The 23,382-nt window shown below is 43.2% G+C and overlaps 2 protein-coding genes across 2 annotated transcripts; one reads left to right on the top strand and one right to left on the bottom strand.

Annotated features, from left to right (window-relative positions):
* The first annotated feature begins 17 nt into the window (after positions 1-17).
* On the top strand, positions 18-14,625 carry LOC105230428 (protein pecanex). The gene is made up of 11 exons (XM_011211186.4): positions 18-1,076; positions 1,429-1,604; positions 2,954-3,084; positions 3,154-4,149; positions 4,210-7,488; positions 7,555-8,958; positions 9,023-9,183; positions 9,262-9,661; positions 9,731-10,077; positions 10,135-12,591; positions 12,656-14,625. The coding sequence occupies exons 1-11, from the start codon at positions 924-926 to the stop codon at positions 13,709-13,711; spliced, it is 10,560 nt and encodes a 3,519-aa protein (XP_011209488.2). The 5' UTR covers positions 18-923; the 3' UTR covers positions 13,712-14,625.
* A 4,771-nt stretch (positions 14,626-19,396) lies between these two features.
* LOC105230427 (probable ATP-dependent RNA helicase kurz) lies at positions 19,397-23,382 on the bottom strand (the record flags this gene model as incomplete). Its single annotated transcript, XM_049454865.1, is given in 4 exon segments — positions 19,397-19,609; positions 19,689-19,891; positions 19,951-23,135; positions 23,196-23,382. Coding segments are annotated over 4 exon segments (3,658 nt in total), but the record flags the coding sequence as incomplete, so codon positions are not given.

The following is a 23,382-nucleotide window of genomic DNA, read 5'->3' as shown; positions in this document are numbered from 1 at the left end:
AGCTATGCTAGGAAGTAAGAAGCAGCATTGTAGGGACTGTTTTTGACGTTTCATTATTCAGAGAAATTCAACGCGAAAAAAAATAAAGGAAAATTTTCACGCGAAAAAATCTTAAATTTGTAATTGGGTAGCACAATTAACTGCCCAATCAATCGGTTAAGCATCGATATCATTTGCTAGCGTCTCGAACTAAGCAAAAATATGGAACAAAGTGCAAGCAGAGAAAAAATTAAACTGAAACCTTGAAGGAGCTGCATCCGTAAAAAAGTAAAATTAGTATAAAATACTCGTAGCGAATAGCAAATGGCAAAGCAAATTAAGGCCATAATACAAATAAAAGTATAGATTGAAAAATTGTCCATGCGTTGAAGTGAAAATTGTGTAAAGTCGTTAAAGAAGCAACGCACACAATCGAGTTCTGTAAAAGCAGTGGTGTACAAATAACTTTACATATATTATTGCTCTGCGGCGACTACAAACAACGTCAGCAGCGGCAGATTGTCAAGTTGCGCTTGTGGAAAACCACATACGCTTCCTGTTTGTACATTTCAGCAACACACAACATATTTAACGACTGAGCGTTTAACTCGTATAATTTTGACCGTGAAACTTCAAGGGAATCGCAAACGTTGTCTTCGTTGCTTTTAGAGACGTCGTCTTCAACACCCATCATCGTGGTTGTGGTCGGTTGCAACACGCCAAATCACAACCCGTACCGCCCCCTACACACGAACAGCTCATCCATTGCACACCTGTGACATACGTACATTTACACAGCGCATTAACTCGCGCCATTCATACCTACTGCCTGCCAAAATACACATACGCATGTACATGTGCATTTCATTTGGCAGCAAGCTTACAGACGACATCTTTGCCACTGGACTTTGGCAGGCTGTATAGGAGATGACTGTTAGTTTGCCATGGGTTCACAAACCTTGGAGATATTGCGCCAGGGAGTGTGGGCCTCACTGACCGGTGGCTGGTTCTACGATCCACATCAGGGCGTCTTCTGTAATGTGGTGCACCTGTATCTCTGGTTGTACCTGCTGTGTTCACCGTTTGTCACGTATCTGGTATGTATTTCGAATGCAACTATGTTTGGCATTGAGAACGGGCGCCGACGCAGCAATTGGGTGTTTGGCAAAACGGCGTCAAGGCAGCATTGTGCGTCACTCACAAAATGCGATACATCAATGCTAATCAAAACAAAACAAAAAATGCGAGAAAAGCGATTTAGTAAATCGCACCGGCTGTTCGCTATTTACATGCCATAGCATAGTATTTGACGCACCCGTGCCAAATAAAACAACATTGTTTTTAAAGTGGCGCGCCATCACGCCTTCCTCAGACGCTAGCACCGCTGTTGTCACGCCCACCAATGCCATTGTTTATAAACTCAGACTTATTTGATTTAATTTGTTGCAGTATTTTCCAAGTACTTGGCTAACATGGTGTATTTACTGCACACTCACAAGTTTCACCATATTGCTGGTGAAACTAGCCAATATGGCATTGCATCGGCTCTACGACCGAGCACAAACCATGTCGGAGGCGAATCTCAAAAATCCATTCTTCAAAATCACCAAGGAAATGGAACCACGGTGAGTGTAACCGCAAGCAATGTAGTGTAGTGAAAGTAAATATAAAGGCAACCGTAGCGGTCATTCTGATAAACAAAAGTGTGTATTGAAAATGAGTATGTGCGTAGTTTTGTGCAAAAATGAGTTTAAAATTATTTTAAATGCAGTAAACAAAACTCACTGATTCAAAATAAGCAATAAAAAAAAATATAAAACAAAGCCGCATAAAATAAAAGCACGCATGATTCCATCGAAACTTTAAATAAAAAATGGTGAATGCTGATAAAGCGAAAAATATCTCAATACCATGTAAAGTTGGCGTCAATAATTTGTGGTGTGCTATATTCTTATATACTAAGTTGCATTGTTGCCAGTAAATAATTTCCCAACAAGTGCTATATATTACAGAAAATCACAATATCAATATTGAAAAGCTTAAAAATACCTCACACCGAAGACCCTTTTAATTGGAAACAATTAAGCGTCTCAAGTTATTCATACAACGTTCACATTACTGATAACAACAACAACAAAAGTGACGATAAGTGTCGATCGTGTCTTTAGTATTCATTTGCTTTGAAATGACTCACAATGCTTATAATATTTGCATTTGTTTAATAATTTGTTGTTGTACCACTGCTGCTTGTGAAAAAAATTGAGCATGAATGATATTGCTAAATTGCAGGTCAAAGCTCTCGAGTATGTGAATCAAACAAAGAAACCATAACTAAAAAATAATTGTTTCAACTATAAATCGCCGCCTTAGACCTTTGATTTAAGCTTCATAAATTTTGCGTTTAAAGTGGTTAAAAATATATTATATTTGCGATGATTATTAATGATTAAATAAATTATGACACCTAGTGACCTTGGCGTCCGGAAAATTCAAGCTTTGCCATATTGAAATTTGTCAAATGCAAAGAATCGCCTCCCTTCAGGTGTCAAGCATGAGTGTTTATGTATAGGTCTGCACCAGCTGACAGTAGTTTGATGGGTAGAAAGTTGAAATAAGGCAACAAGGCCACGTGCATTGTTGTAAATACTTTCTCAAGCATGTATGTATGTATGCGCGATTGCAGGAATATTTGTTTATAAACGAGTGGCGTTGCTGGTTGGCCGAAGGCATAGGTGAGAAAGGATTATGAACTTCGCCGTGCATTGCGAGTGGGTGTGCGCCCCCTAACAATAGTATGCATACACGCGCGTATGTGTGTAGAAATAGCATGGCGTGGCGTGTTGTTTGTTTATAAACAAAAAACGACGCGTGAAGCAGCATCCTGCCTTATTTGGCAACTAGCTGCTATCTTTTGTACTTCGTTATCTAGTGTAGGCTATTGTTTGTACAGTTATATATTTGCACTTACTTGTAGCGAAAATGAGACGGGCATCGAAATGAAGGTGATGCGCAACGATGGTTCACACAATTCCGTGGAACAGGCGATAAATGAAGCAAGCGAGGAGAACAGCATGATGTCCATGGAAAATGTAAATAGCATAATTGGTGAGTTACGTGAAAATTATAAAACATCTCAAAGAATTATATGAAGTTTCTCTATAAATATGAGCGCAGACCTCAAGGTGGACGTACATCGCAAGAACAGTTCGGAATCCATCGAAATGCTGTTCTATCCCCCTTCGCTAGTCTCTGGTAATAGCCAACAAGATCAACAGTCACTTGCCGGTTCCGTTAGCGTCACAAAATCCATACGGTCGACAAATGCGCCCATCACTGGTGCACTCAGCGTCTATCCGGAGCACGAAAGTGAACATATGAGCAACGCCGACATAACCGCACACCATAGCAGCACTTTAAAGCCCGGCGCCATCAATAGCACAGCCACCAACAATGTCACCGCACGCCACATGCCACACCTACTACGTAAGTCATCTGAAGAATTCAAGCGACGTCATCAGCGACGACGTCTAGAACGTCAAGGCAGCTTAGACGCTGCCGCCGAATCGTGCTTGGCCAACAAACTGATACGCAATCAATCTGATACAATAGCGGCGAGCGCCACTGCGCGTTGTAATGACAACTTTTTGCATCCGCAAGACGTCAATGCCGCTGTGGCGACCAAATCTGCCTCGGCATCGAAGACGACGCACAATGCGCTGGGCACCATTGCAATAGGCGCTGCCACACAACGAACTGCCACAACGACTAACGCCACGACCACGTTGGCGCTCACAAGTGCTAACGCAACGCCAACGGCAACAACGAATATGTCGAGTTCCTCTGGCTTCAGCGGCGCAACAGGTAGTGTTGCACTGAACGCGCCCCTTGCGCTGTCGTCTGCTAAGGGCACGCGCTTGCAGCGACATCGCAGCTCCGAAACGCACGAAGAGCGCATGAAACAACAAAATCGTAGTCTCTTCCTGCCCATTCACCACGAGCATCAGCCGCACCATGTGTCCAGTGGCGCCAGCAGCAGCAGCGCATTGGCGGCGATAGGCGGTGACATCTTGGATGGCGATGATATGGAGATGGATGGTCTAGGCGGCAGCGCAAGCGGCATGTCGGGGCATGTGGACACGCGCGCGCGTGTTCTGCAGCCGTGGATACTAGGTTAGTATACAGTTGTGACTGTTTAGTGTGTGTTTATACAAGATTATTTATGTACCGCAGGCTCATCCTCCGATGTCTACATCGACGATGACAGCTACACGAAATCGGATTTTGGCATCGAACAATTGGATGGCCGCAAATCGAATCGTCCTGGGTTTCTATTACAGCAGCAGCAGCCGTTTAACGCACAATTCGCGCAGTATCAACAGCAATTCTACCGCACGCCACATCATCACCACCACCATGGCGTCGTCAACATACGCAAAGACTCCAGCAGCACCATGTCGGCGCTGCAACTGCCCGTAGGTAACGCGAAATCGAGTGCGGGTAATAGTGGCAGCGGCATGAAAAGACGCCGACATTCCAATGCCACCGCACTATATAAAGGCGGCGCTGGCGGTGTAGGTGCCCCGAATCATGCGCACTCAAACGCTTTGGCCGCCGCTGCTGCGTTGGCGTCCGGCCAGCAGCCGACTGTACGCCGCATTAAGAGTGCCGCGCTAGAGATCTCCTGCCCGCGTCCCTCAGTCTCGAACCTCAGTCCTCACCCCAACAGCGTGGAGGCGATAAACGGCCAGCAAATGATAAAAAATCCGCAATCCGCACTGCTACCACCGCCCAGCAAATGTCTAGTACGCAATCCGCACCTAAACTTGTGTCCGAAGTTCGGCGGCAGCTTTGGTGGCGCGAGTAGCAGTAGTGGCGGCAGTAGCAGCTTAAATTTCGGAACAAGCGGCTCGACCACGGCGCTGATTGAGCCCGTATCGCCCATTGTCGAACAGTCGGATGAGCGCGCCTCGTCGTTGGATGTAGCAACGCAACGTAGCGATTGCGCATTGGAATTGAACGATATGGAAGCTGATGATTGTGGCGATGAAGATGAGGACGAAGATGTAGAAGGCATAGAGGAAGGCAATGAGGAAAATGACATTGAGCTGGATGATCTGGATGACGACGAAGTTGATAATGTCGATGATGAAGTAGATGATGTACCGATGCGTCATAGACGCAAAGCGTTGGGCTGTCTCCACCACAGCGCCGAATCGGATGTGGGTGATATACTGGGCGACGAGGTAGACAACGACGAAGACGACGAGTTCAAAGACTTTGATGACGACTTGGAGCATGGTTTGGGCAACGCTGAACTGAAATCCGTCGTGTGCCAGCCGGCCTCAGCCAACCAGCCAAAGACAGATTTTACGGATGATTTTGACCACATACTCAACGGACTAGAGCAGATACAGCAGGATTTGAAACGTTCGGCGGCGGAAAACAATCGTAAGGCGCATGTATATTCGGCTGATAGTGAGGACGAAGTTGATGAGCCCGCGGCAAGGCAACGCCAGTCATTACGCTCGCCTACAGTACATGCCGCAGTTGCGCCTGCGCTGGATGACGAACAGCCTTCGACTTCGCAAACATTACGTCAACGTCTACATTCCACGGATTCGGAGACGGACAACAACGGCTCGCGCTCGCCACTGCTCAGCGGAAAATCCTGGCAGCATAGCGCCAGTAAAAATAAAGCCGCAGAGCAGGACATGTACATGGAGATATCGGCTTTGCAGAAGCACAAAAATATAGCCGGACACCACGTCAGCGTTGGCGCGCCACAACACGCCTACGAAATGCGCCCGCAACATGCTGCACGCGGCGAGGGTGACTCCGGCTGCCCTTCTAGTGATTGCGAGCAGGTTAGCGCCAGTTCAAAAGACATGTTGCTGGCGGGCATGGAGGCGGCAGTTAACGTCGCGCCTCCCAAAGCAAAGGCGGAACCGCAGAAAGCGAACAAAGATATAGAGGAGGGTTTGGAATGTGGGAAAAAACCAACAACAAGCGCGGGCGCGAGTGGCAGCAAGAACCTAGGCGCTATTCCAAAGGTCGTTAAATACCGGGAAGTAAATGAGACTGTAAACGGCAGCGGCGGCGGCTCACAGCTGCACAAACGACGCGGCGGCAGCAACGGTGCGACTAGCACAAACAATGAGATGTCGCTGGTGCCATACAACGCGCAGCATAGCATTACCTCGAAAGCTGCTTCGCGCACTTCGTCTTCCACATCATCGCGCAGCATAAGTGCCGATTCGTTTTCCGCGGACATACATAAAATGCTTTGGCTGATGACTGAACATGGGCGTCCTGAAGCCACACAACAGGGATACGCTACAGCGGGCAGCGCGGCAACAGGTGCGTCAAGCAACGTCGTCGGCACCGGTGCCGGCGGCTGCTCAACTGCGACCGCCAATATGTCCAGCGCGCATTTTCAATTCTACCAAGACGCCATACAGGCGCTCAACACCTACCCAGCCACCTCGACGGATAGCCTTTGGCTGACGGAGCGCATGTACTACCGCGACAAGGCGCGGCGCAACTCAAAACAAATTTCCGAGCCAGGCAACTCCTCCATAGGTGATTTCTCGCATGCGCATGAGCTGCAATCAGCGCAATTGAGTAGTCAGTCGGGCGCTACAACAGCGCCTATACGCAACCTACATCCACCGCTCGGCGTTGTGGTCGCCTCCTCGTCGTTGAACGCACGCACAGTATACAACGGAGCTGGACTCTCAATACAGGGACTCATAAATGTGCTCAACGACGAAGGTCAACAGCGCTCTTCACAGACGCGCTCTGGTAGTGGAAGCAATAACACTGGCACTGGCACCCGTTTACTGAATGGCCGTCCCATAGAGAGTTACTTTCGTCCATCCTTCCCCTTGTCAGCTGAAAAGCCGATAGCGCCAAAGAGCTACTACAAGTACCGTTTCAAATGTTGTGGCTATGAGCATGAATTCAAGATCTCCATGGACCGCTTAGAACTCTTAGCGCTGTTCGATCGGGACCTACATTGGCTGCACATAATGTTGTCAGTGTTGCTTTCCGCGTTGGTTGCCTATCTCGGCGCCACGATACTGCAGCTGGGCTACTACAAAGATCTGTTTGCGTTCCTATTTTGCGCCGTTATAGCGAGCGCACAGTACTCGCTGGTAAAGAGCGTACAGCCGGATGCGGCCTCACCCATACACGGCTTCAATAAGACCGTGGCTTACTCGCGCGCTATATACTTCTGCATATGCAGCGGCATACTCTTGCTTTGCGAGCGCCTGAAACGAGAGTATGAACAACAGGCAGTGGCGCCGGCAGTGCTGAGCTTCTTCGGCGTACGCTATTCACCGCTTGTGCTGACCGCGACAGTGCTGCAAGTGATGTACGTGTTCCTATTGTGCTTCCCGATAATCTTCTCGTTAGGGCTCTTTCCGCAGATCAACACCTTTCTCATGTATCTGCTGGAGCAAATAGATATGCACGTCTTCGGCGGCAATGCAGCGGGTAGTCTACTGGGTAAGTTATTATTATATTTTTTTCTCTTATCTTCTTTTTTTCTACTTCGTTACTCATCCGCGCCAGGCTCTTTTCTCTGCGTGCTGCGCTCTATACTCGGCGTTATGCTGCTCTACGGTCCACTCTACAGCGCATTCGCTGAAGAACGCGGTACACAATTCATAGTGTTCTCGCTCTTCTGCGCCATACTCGTGCCGCTCGGCTACCACCTGTCGCGCTCCGCCAGCGACTTCAGCCATTTGTGGGCGCTCATCAAGAACTGCATTGTCAGCACTTACCACGACGATGACGATGAGGACGAGCTGAGCGCCGCTACCATCGACGGCAGCGCGGCGAGTAGCCAGAAACTCACCACAAACACAACACTGAAAGGACGCACGAAAAGCACCAGCGCACGCGCACATGAACAGATCGAAATGTCTGCACTGGATGAAAAGCTCACGGCAGAGATTCGCGAACGCGCCGCACTCGAACATATAAACATCGAAATTGAGGGCAAGAGCAGCAAGTCAAAGGCTTCGTCATTGGCGAGTAGCAGTCAAACGCTTGCTAAAACTCAGTCAAGCAACAGAAAGGGCATGACCACCTCAAACTCCTTCGTGTCGGTGGTGAACGGTAGCGGCGCGCTTATGACAGGCGCTGAAAGCGTGCACGACGCGGCGCCAGTTGGAGAGAACCAACCCACACAATTGCTTGAAAACGAAGTGGTCGATGCGGCGAACGCGACCGTCACGACCCCAACAAATGCGTCAAATGTGGGCGTTGGCACGAAGGAAACTGCACAGCCGACATCAATAACTCCTGGGGACGCCGTAAGATCGAAGTCGGTTGAAGCGGACGTAGATGCTGAAGCACAACAACAAGCCGCCGATGAGGAAGACAAAATGTCCAGCTCCTCGACCACCAACCCCGGCGACATGTCCACGCTGACTGCGGGTGGCGTCTGCGCCGACGTCGAGCCCACCGCCATGCCAACGAACGCCGGCAGCGCGAATGTGGACAACGACAACGACTCGCCCGATCCGCTGCCTAAGAAGCTGCAGGCTACAGTGAATATGCGGCTTAAGAATGATCTTGTAGTGACCACGCTGCTGGCGGTGGTTGTCTTCGGTCTACACTGCAGCACCGTCTTCACGGTTTTGCAGCCGGATCTGAACATCGTGCTCTACGCCTTCACAGGCGGCTTGGGTCTGCTACTACATTACATCATACCGCAGATGCGCAAGCACATGCCTTGGCTCTGCTTTGCGCGACCGCTGCTGCGCCAGAAGGAATACGGACAGTTCGAGGTGGCGCATGCGCCAAAGGTGATGTGGTTCGAGAAGGTCTACATCTACCTCTGCATGCTGGAGCGGAACGTGATGTTTCCGTTGCTGGTCATTTCGTCTGTAACCGCGGACGCGCAGATAATTGCCAACAAGTTCGGCATAGCCTGGGGCACGCTGATTGTGGCGGTTTGCGCCCTGAAACGTGAGTGTTGACAGACGGCGATTTTAACGAGAAATAATTTATTTAACTTGTTTGTTTTCATTAGTGATTCGCAACGCGTATTCGGATCCGACAAATCAGTATCTGATTGTGATGTTCACCGTTCTGTGCTTTCGCTACGACTTCGCCTTCGCAAGTGAGACGTTCCTCATCGACTATTTTTTCATGTCGTTGGCCTTCCGCAAGTGCTGTGATTTTCTACTTAAGGTAAGCCAGCCGCCCATGCGCTGCCGTGTGATATCTTAACTAAAAAGAACTCTTTTTTTATTCACCCTCGCCGCGTAGCTACAATTCATCGTTACCTACATCGCGCCGTGGCAAATCACGTGGGGTTCGGCATTCCACGCATTCGCCCAACCATTTAGCGTGCCGCACTCGGCAATGCTCTTCCTGCAGGCCGGCGTCTCAGCCATACTCTCCACGCCGCTGAATCCCTTCCTTGGCAGCGCCATTTTCCTCACCTCCTACGTGCGCCCCATAAAGTTCTGGGAGCGCGACTACAACACGCGTCGCATCGATCATTCCAATACGCGTTTGAGTTCGCAGCTGGAGCGCAATCTGGGCGCGGACGATAACAATTTGAACAGCATTTTCTATGAGCATTTGACGCGCTCACTGCAGCACTCTCTGTGCGGCGACCTGCTGATGGGTCGCTGGGGCAATGTCAATCAAGGCGATTGTTTTGGTAAGTTGTTTGTGTTTTTGCTTTAATGATTTTTCACCGTACTTATTGTCTTAATATCCGCGCAACTAGTGCTCGCCTCAGACTACCTCAACTGCCTGGTGCACATCATTGAGCTTGGTAACGGACTGTGTACCTTTCAGATGCGCGGCTTGGAATTTCGTGGCACTTACTGCCAGCAACGCGAAGTGGAGGCCATAACGGAGGATGTGGAGGATAACGACGGCTGCTGCTGCTGCGACCCGGGCCATTTGCCGCGCATGCTGAGCGTGAACGCCATGTTCTCGACGCGCTGGCTCGCCTGGCAAGTGGTCGCGGCGCAATACGTGCTCGAAGGTTACTCGATATCGGATAACTTGGCGAGCGCCACGCTGCAGGTCTTCGAGTATCGCAAGGTGCTCATCACCTATTACATTAAGGTAAGTCATTGTCGCCCTACATACAACAACAACAGGCATTAATATGAATTTTTTCAGAGCATAATTTATTACGTGATCAAGAATCCCAAGCTGGAGCAATGGCTTGCCTCGGCGCCCATACAGGAAGCGCTCCAACATACGCTCAGTCGGCAGTTTGTGGATCTCGATCCCATTTTCAACTACAATCTCGATGAAGATTTCGACTTTCGCGCTGTTGGCATCACGCGCTCCAGCTTCTGTTATGTTTACCTAAGCTGGATCAACTATTGCTTTGATAAGCGGAAAGAGAGTCAGAATCCCCCAACGTCCACGGCGAATACTAACGGCAGCAATGCAACAAATGCGGCACCCGCACCACCACCACACACACCCACCACCAATAACAATAACAACGGTGGTGCGTATAACGACTCGAAGAGCACGCCAAACCTTTCCACAACCGCCACCACTACCACCAGTAAATCACAGTCCCAACAACAGCTGCGCACGCGTCCGCAGAAGAGCGCGACCATGAGCGGCAGTACCACAACGAATTCTTCGGAGCATATCGCTATTTCGCCCTCATTTGCTAACATTTCGCGACAGACGTCCGAGTCGGCGCCGGGTCTAAGTGGCGTGGGCGGCTGTTACATATCTGTGGGAGCCGCGCATGCGCCACTCGATAATGGTTTTGCGAATAGCGCGGCGACGGTGGGCGCAAGCATCTCGGCCGCAGCTAAAATGCCCACACTGGGGCAGCAAATGCGCGGTAAGTCAGTGGGTGCTGGTGCCGCGGCGTTGAAAGCACTGCGTAAAGAGGCATCACCGACGGCTAGTGCAAACGCTACGAACGCACCTAACGGCGGTACCGAGCGCGCAGCCTCAGAGGAGACCAACTGCGAACGACCATTGTTGAAATTAAAAGTGCCTAGCGTGACAAAGGACTCGCCGATAGTTTCGCTCTGTCTGGCACTGGGGCTGTTGGCACGACGTTCGTTGGCCAACGCTTCGCACAGCTCGCTGACCGGTGTTGAGTTCTTTTTGCACGGTTTGCACCAGTTGTTTAAGGGCGATTTTCGCATACAATCACCGCGCGATGAGTGGGTTTTTGCCGACATGGAGTTGCTGCATGCTGTGGTGGCGCCGGCTGTAAAGATGGCGCTGAAGCTGCAGCAAGATCACATCTCAAATCCAGATGAGTTTCACTATCCGGAGGCGCTGTACGAGGCGATTGATACGTGTGCCAATGATTTGGTTATATCACACGAAGCAGATCCCGTTTGGCGCAGTGCTGTGCTGAGAGGGGCGCCCAACTTGCTAGCCTTGCGTCATGTAATGGAGGACGGTTCGGACGAGTACCGCATAATCAGGCTGACGAAGCGTTTCCTCAGCTTCCGTGTCATCAAGCTTAATCGCGAATGCGTACGCGGTCTATGGGCGGGGCAGCAGCAGGAGCTCATCTATTTGCGCAATCGCAATCCCGAGCGCGGCAGCATTCAAAATGCCAAACAGGCGCTACGCAACATCATCAATTCAAGCTGTGATCAACCAATTGGTTACCCTATATACGTGTCGCCGCTCACCACTTCTTACGCGGACACAAATGAGCAACTCTGCAAGGTCATCGGCGGCGCCATCACGCTGGAGTCGATCAAATCGAACGTTTTGGACTGGTGGCATCGCATACGTGAGCGCTGTCGTCAAGGCTGCAGCTCGGGCTCGGCAATGGAGACCTCGAACCTCGGTCTAGGCGTTACTGGCGGCATGGGTAGCGCCACCGCCGGTAGTGGTGAGTCAGGGGCTGACATTGCGCCCATCTACATCTCGGCGCCGTTGTATAACACGCTGACGGTGGGCAATATGTTCGGATGTCGGCCAGTGCATGGTGTCACCGTACCGACCAGTATTGCCGGCACACTGGGCACGCAATTTGGCAGCGATGGCGCGGTGGTAACACCGTTATGGCGTTGTCCTGTGGTAACGGCTAAGCCTGCGCTGCTCGCCGGTTTATTAAATCGGGAACGCGAACAAGAACACGAGCGTGAACGTGAACGAGAGCAATTACGCGGAGTCGGCATACGCGTATCGCATTCGCTGTCACGCGTCGAGCGCGAACGGCGTGTAACTCTACCCATTGCTAGCACTAGTGGCAGCGCGAATGCTGCAGACACCGGCGGTAATGCGGCAACGACAACTGCAAAATCTGCTGAATCGGCGCGTCAGTTGGAGCCCCATGCTGGCGGTGGTAGTGAGTTGCAGCCGAACAGCAACAGTCCGCGCTACACCAAAATGTCCAGTTCATCGGGCAGCATCGGCATTGGCAGCATTATAACGACGCCTGGCGACTATCCGCGTAAGTCGAAAGGTCCGATCAGTTTGACGGCGGCGGCAGCGCTGGCCGCGAACGAACGCAGCGGCGTGCCTGAGATGGGCGGAAAGTCGAGCAGCGCTGATATGGTGGCGTCCTTAGCAGCAGCGGGACACGTGCCGCGCATCGGACTGTACAAGAAGGTCGTCATTATCGATGATTTTGAGGTAAAGTAACAAGTGAGGAAATTGTAAAATATTGACTTAACATAGTTTCTTACGTCCGTCGCAGATTTTCGATCGCATCGATGTCGGACGCCGCTTTAACATGTTCTGGCCCAGCGAGGAAATGCGTGCCAAAGGTGGTCGTTCCGCTTGGAAGGATTGGCTGCCCTGCATCGGCATGGTCGGCTACGTGGTGCACTTCTGGATGCCCGGACACCGCGACCCACTGTTCCGTTCGCCTTTCAGCCGCGTGGTTTACCTGGTGGCTATGAATGGTTACTATGTACCCGTCGGCGAATTCGGCATACGTGAATACGATGCGATACGTGATGGTGATGATGGACTCAGTGAAGAAGAGGAAATGGCCACTGCTGCGGCCGGTGTCTTGGTCGCCATGCGCGCGGTTAATGCGCGACGAAGCTCCGTGCAACACGAGCTCCACGAATTGGACGAGCTACAGCTGCAGCAACGCGAACGTCTACGCGGCGAAGGACTAACACCAATACTGGGCAGCAGTCTAGAGTCTCCTACCTCACATCTGATGGGCAGCAGCGTATTAAGTGGCGCCGGCGCCGATGTAGATACTTACACGTTCGACGTCGCAAAAGTAGAAGACCACGCGCCGCTAGACGCTACCAGCGAACGGGCGAGCGTAAGTGGTGCGACGGCGATAGTGTTGACAGGCACAATTACCAGCGGCAACGTGCAAATGCGCGCAGTGAGTAGCAGTAGCTCCGAGGATGAGGCCGAGCTGCTCAACTACGAAATGCAACGGCGCGAACAATTCTTCAATATGTGGAAAATGATGTCGGAGCACAAAGACGCCGAGCTGAAGCAGGCAGAGCAGGCGAAACGTGAAGAACGCGCGGAAGAGTTGAGTCCAGAACCCGCGCCCAGTGAACAGCAAGAGACGGAGGCGCCGCACACGCACGAAACTGGCACTGCCTTGGCGGAGTACGATGCCGAGGAAAGATCGGCAGTTACACCGAGTGATGCGTCAGCCAGCAGGGATGATGTGGGCGGGGAGCCGGAGTGCGAAAGTGTGGCAGCGCCAGAAGCACAAACGGCGGCCTGTGTGGCGCAATTAGAGCAGCAAACACTGCCAGAATGCAGCGACGTTTAGCAGCTGCTGAGCATTCCGCACGGCAATGTAGCGTTAATACGGTACATTTTTAATTGTTGAGCCGACGGGTTCGCCCAGGCGGAGCGTGAATGAAAATTAAAAAGTTGTTGAATTTAATGGCCAAAACAGCGGCGGCTGCTGATAGCCGCCGAAGTGGCAAAAACAAAAGAAACTGAGAGAGAACAGAAACAAGCACTCGTTTGTAGGATTTACTAAGTAACTGTAATTACATACATACATATTATTGATAATTAGTGTTAATTTGGTATATTTTAAGTTTTTTTTTTGTAATTATGTAAGGTTGTTGTAATCGTAAGCAGAGAATCAAAACAAAAGCAGATAAAATCAATAATTGTAGAAAATTATGATAAAGCAAATATAAAAAATAACGAAGGCGCAAATTAAGTTATATTGCATAGCAGAAAACATACATATGTACATACATAAGTGCAGCATTTGTTAAGGGCAAGCAAAAACAAAAAACTGAAAACTAAAAAAAATTAATAATAATTCTTCATACAGAATAATAACAGATACATACTCATTCCTAGAGCAATTGCAAATCTTCCTACTGTACCTACGTAATAAGTATAGCGCATACACACATACACACATGTTTGCATAGAAGGCATGCATACACCGTTATATATACACACACGTTTTAACCTTAGCCGTTACGCCAAAAATGCATAGAACAAACACACAATTTTTAAAAGCCAAACTAAGGTGCGTTAAAATTGTTCACACACACACACGTACACATTCAAATATACACCAATAAACACATATATTATTTTCTTTGTGTTTTATTAGTGAGACACAAAATTTAATTTAAGCTAGTGTGAAAAAAATTAATAATTGTAAATTAAAAAGTTTTTTATGGAATAAAAAATGTTTATTTATAATTTTTCGTATTTACAACATTTTATTAATATTTTTTTTTATGTTTTCTTAGAATTATATACCTTAAACTCTTCATATATTTTTAAAATTTCTCACGCATAAGAAAACCGAAATTAGCTCTTTCTGATAAAAAAAAAAAAAACAAATTTTTTTATAATTTAAAAAATCTAAAATTTGTTTTTTTTATATTCATACAGGTAGACAAATTTTAATATTTTTTTTGAAGCTGCTATGACGATTTTAGAACTCTCAAAGTTGCACTCAAAAAATATTTTTGGTTATTTTTTTGAAATTATATTTTCTTACTATTTTTATTTGCAATTTAATTTTTTATTTGTCATTTTTTCTGTTAATTTAATTTTTTTTTAATTTAAATTTTTTTAAACATTTTTTTTTATTATTTTCTTTTTTAATATTTTTTTTTTAATATTTTTTTTTTAATATTTTTTTTTTTATTTTTTTTTTAATATTTTTTTTTAATATTTTTTTTTAATATTTTTTTTTTATTTATTTTTTTTTTTATTTTTTTTAATATTTTTTTATATTTTTTTTTTTATTAATTTTTTTTTTTTTAAATCATTTTTTTTTTAATAATTTTTTTTTTTATAATTTTTTTTAATACATTTTTATTTAATAATTTTCTTTTTAATAAAATTTTTTTTAATTTTTAATATAATTTTTTTAATTTCAATGAAGGTATTGTTTTTTTTATTTTGTAAACTTTTTTCTTATTTTTTCATATTTAATTTTTGTTCATTCTATATGTTTTTTTAATGTTATTATTTTTATTATTATTTTTTTTTTAATTTTATTATTATTTTTTTCTTAATTTTATTCAAATTTTTTTTTTTAATTTTATTAATTCTTTTTTAATTTTGTTAGTTTTTTTTCAAGTTTATATATGTATTTAATTCAATTTTATACATTTTTTAATTTAATTAATTTTTTGTTTAATTTCATTAATTTTTTTAAGTTTTTTTTTTTAATTTTATTCATTTTTTTTTCTTGAATATTCTTATATATTCTGCAGCAGATCGTAACATTTTTCAAATATTTTGGGTGCAGGTACAAGGTATTTAAAAGTGGGCATCTAGTTTATTTTAGTTCTCAAACAATAAAGTATCACAAATAACTTTTCTAATATTTAAATATTTTTTTATGGAATTATTTTTAGAATACACATACATACATATGTGTATACATTTAATTTTTTTTTATTTAAACTTTTTTTTTAATTTTTTTTTTTTAATTTTTTTTATATTTTTTTTATATATTTTTTTTATATATTTTTTTTATATATTTTTTTTATATATTTTTTTTATATATTTTTTTTATATTTTTTTTATATATTTTTTTTATATATTTTGTTTTTATATATTTTTTTAAATTTTTTAATATTTTTTTAAATTTATTTTATATACTTTTTATTATTATTTTTTTTGTTTTTATATTATTTTTTTCCTTTTTTTATTTTTGGTTTCTTTTTATTTTTTTTTTTAATTTCCACTATAAAATTACTTTTTTGTAGATAAACAAATAATTTAATGTAGGAAAATTTAAATCATGTACATACATACATAAAAAATAATAACAATTAAGTTAAATTCGTAAAAACATATAAACAAAAAAATTTATATAAATTAGTATGTTAAAAACTATTATCTTTATTTATGAACAAAAAATATAATTACAGTAAAAAAATCTACTAATTCGAAGTTTAATGATTGAATACAATAAAATACAAAAATAAAAAAAAAATAAAAATTATGTAAATAAAATACGCAACTAATGTAGCTTCAACTGTTAAAAATTATGAACAAGTTTGCAGGCTTGTAAGTTTTCGTTGCTCACAAAAGAGCAAAAGGATATAAACAAAATGTTGAGAACTGAATTCTTTTTAAAAAATAGCATAAAAAATAAAAATAATTGTTAATGGATAAAAATTTCATTAATTAAAAAAATATATATTTTTCATTAATAGAAAAAAATATTTTCATTAATAGAAAAAAATATTTGTCTCAAGAAAAATGAAAAAGAGCACACCGCTTCTCACATGTAGAACAAAAAGAGTGCGAAAATTCATTCAACATTTGGAAACTAAAACGAACTAATGATTGCTATAGGAAGGAAGAAAGTTTGAAAAAACCAAGAAAATATTGGAAAAAGCTCTCATGTTGCCTTAAAATATTAGACTGATTTTTTCTACACTTAACTGTAATACATAAGCAGAAATAAATATAGAAGAAAACAATAAAAATATTAAAGCGTAAAAAATAAAATTTGGAGAACACAATAAATAATAATTAAAGCAGGCGTGCAAAACTACAGCGAGTTACTAGAGAAGAAGAAGAAACGAAAAATAATATAGAAAACATTTAAATCAAGCAAACGCTGAAATACTAAAAACAAAAATGCATGAAAGATTAAGCAAATGATTGCAAATTGTTTTTGCGGGCCAAAAAGCAGTTACAAAATACAAATTACCCAGAAGTTTACGTAATATTAAATAAATAGTTGAATTTTGTTGTTAAATTACATATGTATGCTGTATAAAAATATTAACTATTGAATTAAGCAAACTAAAATTTTGAAAATATTGTAATCATCAAGTAACTGAGCAAAGAGTATACAAAGAAAAGCTAATAAGAAGTGTAATTTGTGTGCAGAAGTTGTAAAAAGGAACGCATTCAGGCATGCGCAAGTTTCTAAAATATTTAAGATCACTTTCAGAAGATATTTTACCGTTTTGGGACAAGCAAAAATTTTGGGACAACATATTTCGATTGCGAGTAAGTTTTGCTTGCATCTAAAACATTTCAGTTCACTTTTTGAAGATATTTGCTCGTTTTGGGACAAGAAAAAATTTTGGGACACTTTTTGGGACAACATATTTTGATTACGAGTAAGTTTTTCTTGTGTTTAAAACCTATCAGACGTTTTTCTGAAGATATTTATCCGTTTTGGGATAAACAAATATTTTGGGACACTTTTTGGGACAAAATATTTTGATTACGAGTAAGTTTTTCTTGTGTTTAAAACCTTTCAGATGTTTTTCGGAAGACATTTATCCGTTTTGGGACAAGCAAAAATTTTGGGACACTTTTTGGGACAACATAGTTATTATGATTTTTTGATTTCATGTTTTTGTTTTTTATTTACTTACGTATGCCTGAAGACGTTTTTGATACTCGCAAAATATCTTTTAGGCCAGTTTTCGGTTCAGCGCTTCTTTTAGTGTAATTACGCGATAATCAATATATAAATTAGGTATGTGTAATGCAAGAATCGTATGAAAGATTAACCCTAATATTAACCCATTAACTACCAATTTGTATATGCCCTTGAAAAAGTTACTTACATAAATATGTTATTCACAACAATTCATTATATGTATATAAATATGTATGCTGATATAAATAAATTTATGTACTTGTACGCGTTTACATACACACAAATGTATGCCAATACTTGAATATCCTTGAAAAATATATACATGCATACATACATACAAAGACGAATATTGCTAAAATTGTTAAAAATTAAAATTAATACAAAAACCCAAAGAGATTCCACAAATTATTGTACTTTATTACATACATACATACTTATACCTACATATATATAATAGAAATATTAAACTGGTATTTTTCCAAATAATATATAGCCTATCCTAAACTGCTAACTAATATGTTTATAAGAATTATAACCAGAATTTCGAAAACAAGAAATTAAAAAAAAAAATTATAAACGAAATTTTAGTACCAAAATGTACAATTTACAAATTAATAAAAGAATTAAAATTTTTTGTTAGGTATTTCAAAGATTTTAGAATTTCAGTTAAGAAAAAATTCCAATTGAACCAAATTAGTTGTTAAAAATTTTATTTAAAAAAAAGAAAAAAACAATATAAAAAACTAAAAAGTGAAGAAAAAATAAGTTAAAGGGATTTTTTTTCTGTATTATTTTTAGACTAAAAAGTGACTTGCCTATTTCCACAACTATCCACTCTCTCCACTCTAACTCTACACTAAACTCTATGCTATAATACACTCTTTATTGTAATATTTATAATCTTAAAATTTCACCGCCAAGCAAAACGCGACTCGCAAATTGTTAAATAATTCCTCTTTTGTAAAAAAAAAAAATAATAACAAAATAAAAAATATATATAATCAATATTTTCTCTTCGAAGGCATTGCGCTAATTGTTTGTATACAAATTATATAATTAAAAAAATCCAAAAAAAAAAACAAAAAAAAGTTTAAAATTAAGTATATTAAAACAAATATTAAATTCCACTGTTTTTTAAAGAAATTAATTACAAAATGCATAACAAGTGTTTTTCTCTTCAAAGCAACAAAAGCATAAACAAATAAATAAATAAAAAGCATAAGCATATCATAAACGAATAGTTAAAATATTTAAACTATAAAAATAAAAATATAAAATTTATAAACCAATAAAATATAAAATTGTTTATCGAAATGATTTTGGTTCAACGAGGAGATTAAAAAAAAATTGGGAACACTTTCTTATATTTAAAAATAAACCCTTTTTTAATTAATTTTTTTTTTAATTTTTTTTTAATTTTTTTTTTTTTATATTTTTTTTTTAATTTTTTTTTTATTTTTTTTATATTTTTTTTAATTTTTTTATATTTATTAATATTTGTTTTAGCTATTTTTTAAATATTTTTTAGATATTTTTTATAAATTTGTTTTTGTTATATTTTATTATTTGCATTTTTAAATAGAACTTTCAGTTTGAAAAAAGTGGGAACAGTTTGAAAAACAGTTTTACTTTATATTTCCGTTATATATTTAACTGAGAAGGCATTTTACAGAATAAGCAATGTTAAAAATATTCCATATAACTAACGATAAGCGGTCAATTGCCTATCCTTTCAGCTGGCTCAACTCTCCAATGGCGGCCACTTGGACGACAATTCCGCGATGGAGACATCATAAAGCATGTTCTGGTACTCCTCGAGTAAAACTGCGAAAATATTACAACAAAAGTATAGATGTTTTAAATAATAAATAAATTATCCCGATTTTCTACGTCCAAAACTTACAGTTAGGATTGCGCGCCCACTCCGCGAGCAGCTTCTCGCGCGTATTTATTTGCTTGTTGTTGAGCGCGCGCTTGAAACGCACCACGCTCTCATTTAGATTCGACCAACTCTTCACCAGCGAGGGCGGCGTGGCCTTCAGCTTCGCTTTATAGGCGGCCAAAGCGGGACAAACCTGACCGTCTAGCAGAAAAACGCCAAAGTAACTGTAAATATACAAATTATAAATTAAAATAGTAAGCGCATTGAGAAATTACATGCGCACCTGTATGCCTTCTCGCCCGCCGGCATCTCCACTTCGATAAGCGGCAGCTCCCAACCCGCCTTCCCGAATGTCGCGTCTACGAAGCAATACACCTTGCCGTCCGTATCTTTGTAACGCGGCATTGGCTCCTCTTTGATGTCACGTATATTGCAGAGTAATGGCGCGTAGAGCAGCAGCCATTCCGGCTCGATGGCGGTGATGCCGCGCATATACATTTTCGTGCCGTCACCATGCTGCGTCTCATACGCCTCCTGGTAGACCACCCATTCGGGCAGCTTTGTGCGCAGCACTGACGAAGAGTGCATGAAAACCGGTTCCACCATATCGGCGCAATTGTACGCGAACTTGAGACGACGCCTCTCCTCCTTATCGCTCACGTCCGTTAGTGGCACTTTGCGCGCCACACGATCAGCCATGCCGGCCAGTAGAATTTGTCGTAGGAAGCGCGCTTGCGCGTCAGTAGGCGGCGCCATGGATGGATCAACACACAAGTCGACGCCGGTCACATTTAAATTTATTTCGTTTGTGAGTTGGACACGCAGTTTGCGTACCTCTGTCAGCGCTTTCGGTCGCAGCCCATTCTCGGCGCAGAACTGTGATAATTTGCCTTGTGAACCTGCGTACTCTGCCGCGCCCACAGCGCGCAGGAGCACCATTGGATCGCCCAGCAACTGGTAATTGCCTGTGGCAGCCCAACTGATGCGCTTCTTCTGCCACTTATTGCGCGCAAATGTGTTGCCGTCGTCACCGTCTTCCGCATGTTCACTTACGCCCACCTCCATCAAGAGCTCTTGGACCGATAGTGCTGCCACCAAGCAGACAGTGTATGGCAGCAGTTGTTGCTGATGCGAAAGCGCCAACATCTTGCCGAAGCGCGGCGCAACAGGGAAACGTGAAATGACTTGACCAAGTTTGGTGACAGCCGGTGGCAGTTCCTTTCCCTCTTTAAGCGGCTCCATGCGTTCCAGCGCGCCTAGTACAACCAAGCGTTGTTCGGCCGCCTCCAGCTGCACTGTATCCGGTGGTGAGGGGAAGGGGAAATTCACTACGCGATCGATGCCCATGCAACGCATCTGCAACATGAGGTCGTCCACCGGCCGCTTTTGTATATCTGGCTGGCTAAAGTCCATAAAATCGTGATTGTAAACCGCGCTCGAATACAGCCGATAGCAGTGGCCAGCGCTTACACGACCGGCGCGACCAGCACGCTGATCCGCTGAGGCTTTGGAAGTGTACGTGACGACGAAGGCGCTGACGCCAGTGATTTTATCGTAAAGTCGTGTCTTTTGACGCCCGCTATCCACGACATACTTAATATTGGGTATTGTTAGCGACGTTTCAGCCACATTTGTGCTGACTATACAAAGACGACAGCCTTCCGGTGGCGGTTGGAAAATACGACTCTGTTTCTCAGGCGAGAGCAGCGAGTAGAGCGGCAATACCCATAGCGGTTGTTTGGTAGCGGCTATATGCGCATCGGTATTTTCATCGCCATCCGCATCGTCCTCATCGGTATTGTCCGAACCAATTTCGGCTTCGGAATCGCTATTTTGAGCTTCGTGTAAATCGGCTTCTGTGTCATCGCCGGGCAGTTTGTAGTCGTCAAGGTTTATCTTCGGCAACGCAATTTGTGACATGAACTTCTTCTTCGACTTCTTCACGCTGCGTATGGCGCGTTTCATATCGAATTCAATGTCAGAATCGTCATCGTCGCGCGCACTAAGCAACTCAGTGTTGTCTTCCACAGCTTCGTCCATCTTCCCTGTTTCTTCTTTGGGTTTACCGGAGTTATCTGCACTATTTTCTGCTTTATCGTCGTCTTTTTCGACCGATTTTTTCGAGCGTTCGCCATTTTTTCCATCCTTTTCCACTCCTTTCTTTCCATCATCCTTTTTGATATATGGAAAAGTGCGACGCAGCTTACGCACTAGCGTGTTCACCTCCTGCTGACCCGTTAGAAACACCAAAATGCCACCATCAGGCAGTTGCGAATGTATCTTTGCTGTCTTTTTGAAAGCTTCCTGCAGATAATCTGTGGGCGTACGTCGCTGAAAATGCACTGTGACAGGAAACTGACGCGCCTCCACCTTTAGTACCGGAGGCGGATATTTAAAAAGCTTCGGACTGCCTATGAAGTCGTCCACACGCAACGTGGCGGACATGATGATCAATTTTAGTGGATCGCCGCGTTTCTGCCGTAGCGGTACAATGCGCGATAGCAGCCCCACTAGTATGTCAGTGTAGGCACTGCGTTCATGCGCCTCATCCAATATGATGACCGAATAGCGGCGCAACAGAAAGTCGCTTTCGACCTCTTTCAGGAGCACACCGTCCGTCATGAACTTAATGCGTGTCTGTGGTGTTACGTTTCCCTCGAAACGTATCAGATAGGACACCTCTTGTTCGTTGAGGTTCATTTCATGCGCTACACGTTTAGACATGGCTATGGCAGCCACGCGACGCGGTTCAGTAATACCAATTATTTTGTTGTTTTGCGCATAGCCGGCCTCGTAAAGAAATTGTGGTATTTGTGTAGTTTTACCAGAACCCGTTTCACCAGCCACTATTATGATTTGATTCTCGTTAATCGTTTCCATTATTTCTTGTTCTTCACCAAGGATGGGGAGCTTAAGGCGCGCTGCCTGCACTTCTGCATCACGATGTACGGGCACGTAGACTGTGGTACGCATTGGTACCTCAGGTTTTTTAGGTTTTGCTGCCATACTGTCATTAGCTCTCTCCTTATCTGTAGTTTTTGTGGATGTAGAAGGCATGTCTTCTGGCTCCTCTGTTTTTATTTTACTATCATCAATCTTTTCTTTAATAATTTCATTATTTGGTTTCTCCGTCATTTCACTGTCACTCTCACTTTCACTATCGCTATCACTCTCGCTATCCTCATCGGCTTCAAGACTGACCACATTAGGATCACGTCTTTTTGCTGCAAGAGCCTCCTCATCCTCTATAAGCAGTTTTCGTTTCGCAGCGCCTTTGATTGCGCTTATTTTTCCCACTGCTTTGCTGCTACTTTGCTCCGTTTGTCGCTGCTGTTTCTTTGCCAACACCTCTTCAAGCGTCTGTAACTTTTTCACACCCACCGTCTGCACTTGACTGATGGATGTATACTGCTTCAGCTCTTGCTCAGGCACTTGCACGCTAGCTAACGCTTGTAGCAGTTCGGCGCGCTGTAAAAGAAAATGCAACTCAAATGTTTATAGCTCAAAGTGAGTTTAAAGAATACTTACGCCTTCCTTCTTCTTCTTTTTGTCCACAATTTGTTGCAAGTGTTTGCGTTGCTTCTTCGTTAGAATTTTCACATGTTGCTGTTTATCCAATTGCACTTTGGTTGCACGCTTTTGTGAGGGCAAAGCCAATGCATTAGCGTCATCATAGCCAGCGCCCGCTTCTGCAGCAACTTCAGCCCATTCAATT

This window comes from Bactrocera dorsalis, chromosome 4 (assembly GCF_023373825.1).
Source record: "Bactrocera dorsalis isolate Fly_Bdor chromosome 4, ASM2337382v1, whole genome shotgun sequence".
Lineage (NCBI taxonomy): Eukaryota > Metazoa > Arthropoda > Insecta > Diptera > Tephritidae > Bactrocera > Bactrocera dorsalis.
This window is presented reverse-complemented; position numbering and strand designations above follow the sequence as displayed.

Excerpts from the sequence above, each read along its gene's own strand:
- LOC105230428 (XM_011211186.4), top strand. The coding sequence starts at position 924 with ATGGGTTCACAAACCTTGGAGATATTGCGCCAGGGAGTGTGGGCCTCA. Across the intron at positions 10,078-10,134 it reads TCATCACCTATTACATTAAG|AGCATAATTTATTACGTGAT; the intron begins GTAAGTCATTGT and ends GAATTTTTTCAG. Across the intron at positions 12,592-12,655 it reads TCATTATCGATGATTTTGAG|ATTTTCGATCGCATCGATGT; the intron begins GTAAAGTAACAA and ends CGTCCGTCGCAG.